Source organism: Chelonoidis abingdonii, chromosome 22 (assembly GCF_003597395.2).
Source record: "Chelonoidis abingdonii isolate Lonesome George chromosome 22, CheloAbing_2.0, whole genome shotgun sequence".
NCBI classification, from domain to species: domain Eukaryota; kingdom Metazoa; phylum Chordata; order Testudines; family Testudinidae; genus Chelonoidis; species Chelonoidis abingdonii.
In genome coordinates, this window is record NC_133790.1 from 13,475,906 (window position 1) to 13,489,187 (window position 13,282).

At 45.8% G+C, this 13,282-nt stretch overlaps 1 protein-coding gene and 1 long non-coding RNA gene across 14 annotated transcripts in view; one reads left to right on the forward strand and one right to left on the reverse strand.

Moving 5' to 3' along the window:
- Positions 1-346: 346 nt before the first annotated feature.
- LOC142045828 (uncharacterized) lies at positions 347-10,100 on the reverse strand. 2 transcript variants are annotated; one of them, XR_012654715.1, is made up of 3 exons: positions 9,987-10,100; positions 4,750-4,985; positions 347-883 (listed from the first exon to the last, which is right to left on the reverse strand). It is a non-coding gene; the product is annotated as an uncharacterized LOC142045828 (long non-coding RNA). The 2 variants fall into 2 exon arrangements; XR_012654714.1 differs by lacking the exon at positions 347-883 and having other exon boundaries at positions 2,528-4,985.
- Positions 10,101-10,146: 46 nt separating this feature from the next.
- SFSWAP (splicing factor SWAP) overlaps positions 10,147-13,282 on the forward strand; it is a 91,150-nt gene continuing 88,014 nt past the window's right edge. For 3 of the 12 annotated variants that reach the window (XM_032805976.2, XM_032805977.2, XM_032805973.2), the window contains exons 1-2: positions 10,156-10,527; positions 13,056-13,225. In XM_032805976.2, the coding sequence (XP_032661867.1) occupies positions 10,283-10,527; positions 13,056-13,225 (415 nt within the window). In that variant the 5' untranslated portion in view covers positions 10,156-10,282. Of the gene's footprint in view, positions 10,528-10,579; positions 12,678-12,921; positions 13,226-13,282 lie in introns of those variants that run through there. The other 9 variants (XM_032805975.2, XM_032805979.2, XM_032805972.2 and 6 more) reach the window with 7 other exon arrangements.

Consider the following 13,282-nt stretch of genomic DNA (forward strand, 5'->3'; position numbering starts at 1 on the left):
GCAAACCTTCTCTTAATGTTTATGAAGACACAAATACTATTAGCCAGATTGTAACACAAGACTGGCTGTTCTGTTGCACATAGAATTTAATGTAAAATTTCCTTGAGGCAAGACAGCTGGGTTACCAACTTTGAAAGTGTGCCCTTAAACATATTGCTGTGCTATCTACCAAGAGGCAGTTAATTCTGATTACCGAATGTGTATGTGCAAGACAAAACATTACTTAAAAAAGTCAGAATGTAAGCAGCAATCCATTGATAACACAACACACACATTCATTATGGAGATTTTGCCAAAATGTAAATACCATGTGTTTCTATAGTAACAGAAAATCAGATCCAGAAGATGAAGGCTGAATATAAAGTATTTGTTTTAATTATAAATTGAATACATTATAAAACTGTTTATTTCCAGTGCTATGTGCAATGTAACAGAAAATTCTCTAATCATAGTATATATTGTCCAGTAGAGAAGCATGTTTGGAAAAAAAACAACTAAACAAGAAAACTGGTGTTATAAGCAACTCAGAAACAAATCCAAATGTCAACTCCCAGGGGTATGCGTAAACTAGAATTCATTGTTTTCAAACATGCATCCATAGAATGATGTCATACATTTCAGCAGTGAAGATATTAATTGTAGTTAAAAACAAAAACCACACACTGGTTTTCAACAGCTTGCTGCTATTGCTCTCTTCCAGTCACAGACTTATGAGGAGGCTTTGTAGCTCCTGTCTATTCCAGCATTTGGAAAGAACAGCCCAGGTATTCAGATTCAGAGTATGGGTCTGGACATTAGAAAGGTTCTCAGTTGTGGTCTTTAAATGTGAAAGAGCAGCAGGGTGGGAGAGGACAGGCTGGAGGCACGCAGTGGAAGAGCAGGCCTGCCCAGAATATTCCTGGAATGAAGCTAGAAAAAAAGGGTGGGGGGGTGGGTGGGTGGGAAAAAGAGAACAATATCATTTATCCTGATTGGGGTCTCTGGGTGCTACTCTAATACAAATATTTTATAATGCTAGTATCACCATGTCATGGGGTGCACACACCACTGGTGCACCTTCTTCTGGCCACATTTCGGGATTAGCTCCACTCTGGTCCAAAACCCCTTTCTGCTGCTTGCTGCAGTCACTGTCACTGCGCTCTCTCTCACTCTGCGACTTGGGGTGCTGTGTCTTTATGCTTGGCCCTCTGGCTCAGTCACTGTGTTTTCCCCCTTCCGAACGTATCAAAGTCTCTTCCTCCAAGATGGCAGTCTTTCCTTCACTTCTCCAATGGTGCCACTTCTCCAGTGACTGGTAGGGGAAGCCAAGCCCAGACTCTACCTCAGGTTCCATCTTAAAGACCCTCTAATCAGTAGCCACAGTCTGCACTCCCTTAAGCCTTCCTGCCTTTTCTCTGAGCCTTTCCCTACACAACCTCTACCTAGTGTCCCTTCTTTCCCTCTCTACAATCTAGAGAGCAGCTATAGGCTCACTCACTGGAGCCCCATTCTACTGTCAACTTCCTGGCTTTATCTTAGCCCTGCCTGTTCCTTGCCAGCTGGGCTTCATCTTCAGTCAGGCTTTCAATCCCTGGCTCTTTCCCAGGTACAGCCCATCTGGTTAATTATCTTAATTTAACCTGCTCTGCTACCTTGTGTGGAGGTGGACACCATATCACACGCCATCCCAAGTTTTCTCTGAAAAATCCCCCCACTCCAGGGGTTCTCAAACTTCATTGCACTGCAACTCCCTTCGGACAACAAAAATTACTACAGGACCCCAGGAGGGGGGACCGAAGCCTGAGATCACCCAAGCCCCCTCCACTCCCAGGGCGCAGGGTTTGGGGGGGAAGGTAGCCAAAGCTGCACTGCCACTCAGCCCCAGGCAGGGGGCCTGTAACCTCAGTCCTGCCGCCCAGGGCTGAAGCATTCAGACTTGGGCTTTGGCCCTGGGCCCTAGCAAGTCTAAGCCAGCCCTGGTGACCCATTAAAATTGGGTTGCGACCCACTTTGGGGTCCTGACCAGTTTGAGGACCGCTGTCCTACCCAATGAGAAGGCAACATAAGAAAGTTGATAAGGTGTAGCAAAAATGTACAGACATTTTTATATCTGTGGCAAAGTAACATGAGATCTATCTATTTCACACAATTATAATTGTATCCAGAGTTTTTGGAACTCATTATTCCCTTTAGACACATCAATAAATGGAATCTTGACCTCATCCACTGGGACTCATGATGCACATGAAAGGTAACAACTCACGGAAACAAAGAGGTAGAACAGCTAAACTCATGAATCAGTGCACATTCATAACAGTAACTTGGAAAAGATCCTAAACACTGGCAAGCACGCATTGCTGTAGGTAAAATATCCATAATTTATCTACCCAGGGTGCTCCTGTTACTATCATGCACTTTATGCAGTGATACTGCATTGAAAAAGTGATCTCATTCCGATATGTTTTTGGATGTGCTATGTTGTGGATCCTACCGCACTGGCAAAAGTGGCTATAACTTCTATTGAGAAAGTCAGAATTATTTAGAAAACTTTTCTTTTTTGATAATAGAATTATGAGAAGTTTAGCAGCCTTGTAAATGAGGGATTTTAACACAGGCAGCCTCTGGGCAAGTTTCTTTAACAAATCTACAACTCCCTTGCTATTCTAGCCCAGGGCTATTTTTTAACACTGCCTGTTAATGATGCTTCCTTGTGCCAAATTCTGAAGTGAACAAATGGGAACCAAGACTGGAGAAAAATGCTTTTCCTCATGTATCCTGAACCAGGTTTAAACAAAGGTCTTCAAAGGAGAAAGGCAAGTGCATGAGCCCATTGCACCAGGAAGCATCTCCTCCCCCAACTTACTGTTAGTTGTGCTGACACTAGGAGATAAAGGGAAAGGAAATCTTTCTCTTCAGCTAAACAGACACCTTTAGAAAACAAAGAAGAGTATGGGCTACTGTAGATTATATATTCATGGTGTTGTCTATAACACATATCAACACTTTTTCTAGGAAGTGATTGTTTATTCCGATTTCTCTTGCTTTCAAAAAAAAACAATATAAACATTTTCAAATAGCTGATGATTGTCAACATTATTCTAATCTGGCATTTTTTTGTAGTCTAAATATCTATAGTATTTTTAAATTAATTCTATAATATTACTGAAAAGTATTACACCATTTCAACATTCTCATCCAAAAAACATTGTCCATGCTTTGGTTATCTCCCATTTTGACCAAGGCAGCCTCCTCTCTCCTATGGTCTTCCCATATATCAGGGGTGGCCAAACGTACTGGCCCTCTGAGCCACATATGACAATCTTCAGAAGTTCGAGAGCCAGGGCACACCTGCCAGGAGCCACGAGTTGGGGCTTCAGCCCTGTTCTTGCTGAATCCCCAAGCCCTGGCTGAAGCCCCAAGACCCACCATCCCGCTGCAAGGCAGAGGTCCTGAGCTTGCCCCTACCTCCACCCCAGTCTGGTAGGTGGAGAATTGGAGGGTGTGTGGGGCGCTGTGAGCTGCACTTTAATGATACAAGAGCCACATGTGGCTAGCGAACCACAGTTTGGCCTCTTCTGCCATATAGCATAGATTCCTCCAACCTTCTGCACTAAGATGAAACTTCCCGTGCTCACCTGCATAACTCTGCCTTTCCCTAGTTGCCAGGTATTTCCTCCTATTCCTGTTTAACAGTCTACATGCCTACCCCGTCTCTCTCCTAAATGTTCTTTTTGTAGCTTTCCTCAGTTTTCACATCTGCACCTTTTCTCATGACACTGCCTATGCTGGAACCCCCATTTGTATGCACCATACAACTGCCCTCTCTTCCTTTAAATCTTCCCACATAACACACCTTTTCTACTAAATCTTTCCATGATAACCTATCAGAGAAATGTTTAAAAGAGAAATCTGCATTAATCTGAAATGGACCCGCCTATGATCATCCACTGTATTGTGTATTTGAATTGCATTATCAGTCTAATTTGGGGGACATGACTTTGGAACAGAATGTCTTTCTCTGCTTTGTGCACCACTGTATGGTGCTTGGATTATTAATCAACAGCCAGCATTAAAGTACTATTTACAGAAAGCAAAACACACAGATAACTGTTTTTTACTTGTATGGGGTGGGGGGGATAGTTCTGCATAACAAGAAATGCAGTTTCTCCTTAGCTTTCCTTTTTAGAGGATCCCTGATACGAGAGCCTACGAAGACACAGGATGAGAATGTCACTCCTTACCTAAAGCCTGGCATTAGCTTTTATTTAATTACTTATCTACACCAAGAATTCCTTCTTATAGAGTGTGAGAGTGCATATGATATGGATAGGGTACAAACAATGGTTAATTATCAACACGGCATGCTTTCTTTTGAAACCTCCTTGCAAGCACACAGGAAACCCTTAGTTCCTCTGATTTAATGGCAAACTGAACAGGGCCATGTCCATCTCTGCTAAACTAGGGAGAAGAGACAGGTGTCAGCCTCAGAAAGGGAAACTTTATTTTAACTTATTTTATTGCTTCTCTCCCGCCAAGTAAATGAAAGTAGGATATCTTACCTAAGACAAGCTGGAGAAAATAATAAATATTCTTATCCCAACTTCATCCAGCAAGAGAGAAACTAATTCTGTCGATAATTGGCTTCTTGAGGTCCAACAAGGCCAACTGGGGCTAATTTAAGATATAACACTGCTGTGATAATCATCAGGAACTGAGGCAGCATGGGCATTTTGCTATATAAAGGCTTTGTGGCAGAAGCCTGTAGTTTACCTCAGAGTATCTTCTCCCATTGGTATTGAGTTACAGTCTGCTAAAGTTAAGCAGTTTGTCTGTGTTGTGGATTTTGTAGACACTGTATCCTGTGGTTTGTTTAGCTCTTCTCCTTAATAAATGTGGTTCGTTGGTCTACTCCGATATCTGTTCTGCATCACTGTTTTCCAAGACTGCAGTAATTTGGCCAGTGACATCAATTCTATTCCCTGGAATTTTTAACATCAGTGCTGATGCTGGTGCACACAAAGAAGAAAATAAAAGTAGTCAGATTAACTTTAAACTTCATTATAAATGCTGAAGGAAAAATTATTGTTACCCAATGGAAAAGCATCAAGAGCATTGGTACATTAAGAGCCCTGAAAGTCTGCCTAATGGTTACAGTGCTAGCACAGGAATTGGGAGACCCTGGGTCCACCCCCACCTTCACTATATTCTTTCTATGTGATCTTAGGCAAGACATTTGCTCAAGATGTGCCTATGTTTTTTTCCACGTAGTTCTCTCTAGGCACCTTAATTTTCTGCCACGGGGTATGTGCAAAGCCACCTCAGTCCTGATACCACCAAGTTGCTTGGCACTTAATTCATGCTTATGCCCCCAATGGGATTCTAAAACTATAGGCATTTCCCTGCCTAACTCACTGGCTGGGATCTGTTCAGTGGGCATGCCTGGAGCATGCCTAACACACACCAGACAGCAGGGGACAACCTGGCTGGGAATTTTTGCAACTTGCTGTGTGCACTGCAGAATACCACATAGCTCAGTGGCTAGAGAAGGCCCAAAGTTAAACCCCTCCACTCTGTCTGAGTTAGAGCATGTCTTTCACCTCCCAGCTGCATGCCATAACCATCAGGCTACAAGGTATTCCAAAGTGGGATGCTCTCTAGCTCTCCTGATGAAGCTGTTTCACTTTGTATAAATTTTCATTAGAGAAGGCACTTGGCCTGACTCTCCTATAACCTAGGGGAAGACCCTGTCCATCAGGCTATAGAGACACTCTCTCTCTTTCTCATCCAATGAATATTTAATTAGTATACAGAATGGAACAACTGCAGCAGGAGAGACTGAGGAAGACCCACCCCAGAATACCTGGTAGTCTGGTGGTTTAGGCACTCACCTGGGAGAAGTGGATCCAAGTCTCTGCTCCAAAGCAGACAAAGTGGGGATTGGAAAACAGGTCTTCCACCTCCCCTGGGAGTGCTCTAACCATTGGGCTATTTGCTAAAATTGGGTGGGTATGTCTCTCTCTTGTTTTTCATGAGGAACGGCTAACCTGGCTTAGCTGCCTCACTCCAGGAGAGGGTTCATGGCTGTGAATTCTGAGCAGAGATAGCAGGTGCCCAAGTACTTTCCCTGATCAGGGACCTAAGCCTTGCCCTTTTCCTCTGCCCAATAGTTCTGGCTAGCTTAGCTGGCTTCCAGCTCAGATTTCTGTGAATCCCTTTCTCAGGTACCTGATGATCTCTGTGAATTGTATGAGGAGCCTCGGTGCCTAACTCAGGACTGTGAATTCCACTGGATGGCAGGTCACCTAGGATCTAGGCATTGACACATATAAGTCCCCTTTCCGAACCAAGCCCTTAGTCTCTCTGTGCCTTGATCCCCCATCTGTAAAATGGGGGTAACAGTTCTTTCCTAACTCATAGCAGCGTTGTAAGGAGAAACATGATAACAATTGTGACGTTCTCAGACACTAAGTTAATACCCTCTTCAGGATCAGAATGAAATGGGATTGCGTTATAGAGGCCACTGATCCCCCTTTCTGCAGAGCAAGTGTCAGATGGATGGATCCCACATATTGGCCCTCAGAAAATTGCCTTAGCTGTTCATTATTTCCTGGTTCTGCCATATGCTTACTATGAGGCTAAAATGTTTAACCAATGCTTTAAGTTTGCAGGGTAAAATAGTCATGAATGGTGTAGATGTCAACAAATGGCTTCTGCTAGCTATGTTCCATCATAGCACATGGCAAGTACCATGGGGAACTGCCAGAGCCTTTCCCCTCTGTCTCCCCATGCCAGAGACTTCTCCCACTGCTGGAGTCTTCCCCTGCAGTGGGGAAAGGCTTTGGCAGCAGGACACACAATACTTCTAAAAATAGCAGTGTAGCTAGGAGATGCACTGCTTGGGCATGTAGAGAAGCGTGTAGGGTACATACCCACAGAGTTCAGGCATGTCTTTATTCTACTCACCTCAACTTACCATCTGCACTGCTATTTAAACCCATGCTAGGTAGAGCAGTGGGCACAAAGAATGGGCAGTGTAGATGTACCCTAGAAGATGCCTTTCCAGTGCCCTACTATCTAGCCAGAGGAGCACCCCAGGGATCTGGTTAACCACTAGTGTGAATCATGCAAAGAAAATGATTTTAAGAAAAGCATTCAAAATCCTCACGTGTCTGAGAACTTCTCTAAAAGGCTGGCAGAGGTCGGAATCAACTTGACTGGTGTCCAGTGCAGAGAGCATATCAAACACCTAAAGACCCTCTACTCCAAGGATAAGGATGACGACAGCAATTCTGGCAAATCACTGTCTACCTGCTCCTGTTAGGAGGAGTTTGACTGACTGCTCACTCGACCATGTGACTGCTTTTCAGGGCTTGGTGAAATTATACATGTATATAAAATTATATGTGCATCTTACTTAACTAAATCGAGGATTGTGAAGCTTAATTAGGTTTCGTAATGCACTCTGAAAGGCACTATAGAAACACAATGTATTATTATTCAATTTCATGGCTACAGAAGCAGATGAAGTGCCCAGGGGATTTTCTAGATTTCTCCTTAAGTAAATTCACATTTTGGCAGGCTTCCTTCATACTCAGAGATGCAGCCCTACTCAGCTCTGTGTCAATATTTGTGCACCACATAATCTTTAAATAATGTATTAAATCTTTTAGCTACAGTAAGTACAAGGAAGTCAATGAGCTGTTGTTATGGGCAGAACTGGTAGCACTGTTTGTAATTAAGTTTGCCTCACACTTCCCATCATAGGACATTATAATTTTACCAAAATTTAATCATTGGGACTGAAATTTTCCATTTTGAATATCTACTTCAGCTGAATTTTTTTTGAGTTTCAACAAAAATAGTTCAATTGTTTCCACAAATGAGATTAAGGAAAAACATGTTGTTTTCTCCATGCTAAAATAATTCTTATAACTGTTTAATTGAGAAGCTCTAGCCTATATGCTTTGGTGCAAGGACTTGAAATTTGGCAGGTCGGATTGCCCTAGTGTCAGAGTTAGGGCTGCCAACTTTCTAATTGCAGAAAACCGAACACCCTTGCCCCACCCCTTTGCCCAGAGGCCCTGCCCCCACTCACTCCATTGCCTCCACTTCCGTTGCTCTCCCCCACCCTTGCTCGCTCACTCACTCACTCCTTTTCACTGGGCTGGGGCAGGGGGTTATGATGTGAGAGGGGTGAGGGCTCAGAGTAGGGACAGGGATGAGGGATTTGCAGTGCAGGAGAGGGCTCCAGGCTGGGGCAAGGGGTTGGGGTGCGGGAGGGGCTGAGGGCTCCAGATGACAGTGCAGGCCAAGGATGAGAGGTTTGGGGTGTAGGAAAGGGTTCCACGTTGGGTCCGAGGGGTTTGGTGTGCAGGAGGGGGATTCAGGGCTGGGGCCAAGGGTTGAGGTATGGTAGGGGGTATGGGCTCTGGGCTGGGGGGCAGGAGGCGATGAGGAGTGCAGGCTCTGGGCAGCGCTGACCTCAGGCAGCGGCAGGGAAGTGGTGACATGTCCCTCTGACTCCTAGGAGGAGCAGCCAAGGGCTCCCCATGCTGCCTCTGCCAGCAGGCCATGGTTCCCGGCCAATTGGAACTGCGGAGCTGGCCCTCAGGGCAGTGCCTGCAGCCAGGGGCAGCGCATGGACCCTCCCTGTCCGTCCTGCCGGCTAGGAGCCAGATATGCTGTCTGCGTTTCTGGAGCCTCCTGCCTGCCCTGCTGCACTGCCAACCGGACTTTTAACAGCCCGGTCACCACTACTGACTGGAACCCCCAGGGTCCCTTTTTGACTGGGTGTTCTGGTCGCAAATCAGACACCTGGCAACCCTAGTCAGGATGCCTTGTGGTGTATCCAAGAAAATTCACCCAAATTGGGCAAGTTACAAAACTTTGAAAAATATCTCAGTTTACACATGCTCAAAAGAAACGTATTATAATTTGGCATATACATTTTCTGAAGTTTCCATCTACACTAACCATAACCCTGCCCAGAGATGCAAGACTTTTCTTGCAGTTGGTATACTCTGCTATGCACAGGAACTGAGACCACAGAAACTCTCTCTCCTGGGTTTTCAATGCGCTCCCATGGGCTCGGCAGCATGGAGGAGGAAGACTGGGACAAGGAGCCTGAGATCAGACAGAGAATGGGACAATGATGAGGAAATAGGTGGGAAGAGACAGGATTGTGCTGTGACAGGGACAAACTGGTGCATGTGGGGCAGAGGGAAGGGACAGGTGTCAGGGCTGGGGGCAGGAACAAGGACAAACAGGCTGCATAGGCAACCACTGGCATTTCCTAACTATTGAGTGCCGGACTTTGCAATTTCCCCAGCAGCCTGGTCATAAGAGTCTCTAGGCATCACACATGCTCCAGGAACAGTGAAACCCGGGCACTGCTCTGCCACAGGGAAATAGCTTCCTCCCAACTGCCATTGCACCCTCACCTGGCTGCGTCCAGGAACCCAGCACTCAATGTGCCCCAGCCCCTCAATCGCCATGGCCCTGGCTGCCCCTGCACTATCACTGGTCCTCCCACTGCTCCCTCTGATGCCCCCACAGAGTCCTCACTTGTCTCTCTCATTGCCACTGCCTCCCCCAGCTCCCTTAGATACTGCTCCCCATATTGCCCCTGCCCCAACTCAACCACTCCCCATAGCCCCCACTGCCACTGACCCCCCACAGCTCCCTGATGCCCCTCCCCATAGCATCCACCTGCCCCCACCTCTCCCTCCGAGTCCTCACCTGTCTCCCTCATTGCCACTGACCCCCCCCAGCTCCCCTGTGGATGTCCCTCCCCATAGCCCCCACCTGCCCCCCACTGCTGCTTCTGATGCCTCTTCCTCCATGGCCCTGTCTGCCCTCCCGGCCCATCGCGCCCTCAGATGCCCCTCCCCGCCCCTCCCCCATAGCCCCGTCTGCACCCCTCTCTAGCTCCCCTCCCTTTGCTCCACTTTCCCGCGGCCCAGCCCCGCGGTTTCCGTAGACAGTTTCGCCACTCATGTCATAGCTACCCTGCCTTGCTCCAGTAGTTCCCTGCCCCTGGCCAGCTGCCTGGCTGCATCTTTCCACACTCGGCCCCAAGGCGCGCAGCAAGATTAATCCATTGCTTGTTGAGTTATGACGAATCTGCTGTTTACCGGAAGGCAGACGTTTGTTTACCCCGCCTGTGACCGGAAGCGGAACGGCCACCATTTTGTCTCGGGCGATGGCGACCGCGGCGTTGTGGACGTGGGGAGTTTAGTAGCTGGGGTGACTCGCTTCGTTCGCTGTTAGCGCGCTTCCTACCTTCCCCTCGCATCCTCCTGTGATGTACGGAGGCACTGGCGGGCTGCGCCGGACTGTGGAGGAGGCAGGGCCGCCGCCGCTGATGTTGTTGTCCAGCGGGGGCGCGGACCCGGGGCCCCCCGGAGGAGGCGGTGGGGGCAGCCGCGTGGAGCTGCTGGTGTTCGGCTATGCCTGCAAGCTGTTCCGGGACGACGAGAAGGCCCAATACCAGGAGCAGGGCCGGCACCTCATTCCCTGGATGGGAGACCCCAAGATCATGATCGATAGGTCGGTGCAACCCAACCCCCAGCCTTTGCTGCGAGATCTCCTGTGATAGCCTCTTTCTGCCCCTCCCCCAGTGCTTCGGGATGTGTGGGGGCCTCCCTCTGGCAGGAGGAGTGGGGGAGTGCTTCGTCTCTGGCAGCGTTAAGAGGAGGCCCTTCTGCCTGGCAGTTGGCTTGGGTGTCCCCGTGGCGATGCTGGGGAACCCTTTCCTCTGGCAGGGAGAGTATGGGAGTCTCCCTCTCTGGCAGGACTAGGAGCCTCTCCCTTTCCTCTGGCAGATGGTATTTACTGGGGTCCCCTCCCCCTGGCAGGGTGGGTGTATGTGAGAAGGGGTGGGGATAATATGCTCCTTTTCAAATCAAACCCCCAGGCAGCTTTTCACCTCAAAACAAGGGGGTCTCTTGCTATAAAGGAATGCTAAATTAGAAACTTAAGTCGTGGGGTCCATAAGCAAGAAGTGAGAGAGATTATTTGCACAGAGAGGGAGATTAGGCTGAGCTGAATTTCTCCATTTAATTTAGACCATAAAATGCTGATTCCTTGGCCTGATTGCTCCCTTGTCATGCCATGAGTTGTGGCAGTTAGGCCAATTAGCTTTCCTTCCCAGGAATTTCAGACTTCTAACCTCAACTAAAAAAAGTTGCTTTTTTGATTGTTTATGTGATTGTTAGCAGCTCATAGTCTGAGGAATTAACAGGATCTGGCTATTTGATCCCCCCCCCCCCCCCAAAATAGATTCAGCAACTCAGGATCAGATGGAGGAATGAATTAATTCAAAACCTGCTTTTCAGTGGTTCTTGAGAGGGGGGGATGGAGAACTAGGTCAGGACTATTTTATGGGGGCTTGAAAAGCACAGTACTTTAAGCAGTTGTGGTTGGACCTGAAGACTCAAGTGGGAAAACCTGAAGGGCTTTGATTTGAAAAGGATCAATCACATCACATACTGTAGGCATTTGCTCCCTCAATTCCCGCTTCATTAGGCCTCTTTCATTGGTTACATGTGATTTCCAGATCCTAGGTTCACAACCACATTTACTTGATTGGAATAAATCTTCACTGAAAGCAAGTGGTTGGAACCCCATTATGTGAGACTGGGCTGGGCTGAAAAGATTCATGATGTCTTGTTTGGAGTAGTTAACATAACAGGTCTTTCCCATTTATGATTTTGCTGATTGAAGTTAAACATCTAAATTGGAAAACAGAGCAGAAATTAATCAATGTGTATTACAGTGGTACGTTATTGTTGATATGGAATTTTAATCTTCATAATGGGGCCTGTCATCTAATGGTACAGTAGTTTTATTTTTGTGATGAGAAATTTCATTAGCCAGTTCTGTGGTGTAAATTAAGGCTGTTGTGGTTTCGTATAGCAATAGCCTGAGATAGAACAGCTGCAGAAATTGTTGGGAGCAAACTCTAAGTATGTGCATATATGTATACATAACATTTAAAACCAATAACAATCTACATTTGTAAGTTAAGGAGGTTTGCATTTATGAACAAAAGATGAAACATTATGCACTAACCTTATCAGCTCCTTTGGAAATTCAGATTTTTATCCCCAACAGCATGAGATCTTTTTCCCCAGTTGAAGAAAGCCTATTACTGTGGGAAGACTGGGGCACAAATTTGCCTGTGGATAAACACCTTGATTAACAAGACCAACATATCTCAGTAACGTTTTCTATTAGTTATATGTACTTCCTTTGTTTTTGATTTAGCAAGATGGCTCAGTCAAGAATTGTGTGTGTGAAGACTAACCAGCGGAGTGAAGTTTACGATCTCTTTATTATCTATTGGTTTCTAATATTGATACGTAACAGAGAAATATGTCAAATGTTATGTTAATGCAGCACTTTTTCTGTGCACAAAACCATTTCTGCTTAGGAGATGAAATCACATCGTTGGTTATTGGTGCCATTTTTTATGGTGAACCTCCTTAAATTGCATGTATATGTTACTGTTCCTATGTATGTTTGTCTCTCTATCACATAACCCAGAACTTATTTCCTCAGCCAAATGGCTAGGGGCCGAGCCTAGCCATGATTTTACCTCCAATGGACGCAAGTTTCTTTGGTGAAGATTTCTCCTGAGAGTTCGGGACTAGCAGAAAGAAGCGAGAAAATTTCGACCGTTTGGTTCTTACGGATAGGTATTTATGTATTCGGGTTTGTGTGAATGTAAGCTATTTGACTTTCCAGAAAAAGTATTTTGCAAGTGACATTGAATGGTTGGTTGAACCATATACGGTAAGAACTGTTAAGGAAATTGATCCCATGTAAACTATTAAAGGATACTTTTGCCTTTAATTGTACTCTTTATTATTCTGCTAGAGAGGAATTTAGACTATTAAAATATTTCATTTTGATAGTTGGTGTGAAATGAGTAGCAAAGAGTAAATGTAACTTCTAAAACGAGGCACGTTTTAACATATTAGTATTTTTTTCATTTTAATTGGTAAGTATTTTTAAGTAGTCACACAAACCCAAACCCTAAGTTTTCTGCATTGACCAGCCTTTTCATCTTGCAGGTATGATGGACGTGGTCACCTCCATGACCTCTCTGAATATGATGCTGAATATTCCACATGGAACAGAGATTATCAATTGTCTGAAGAGGAGGCTAGAATAGATGCCCTCTGTGATGAAGAGAGGTATTTAGCCTTGCATACGGACTTGCTTGAGGAGGAGGCGAGGCAAGGTATTGCTCAAGGAAACTTTCCTGAGTTAGAACACATTTAATTAAATTTAAATAATT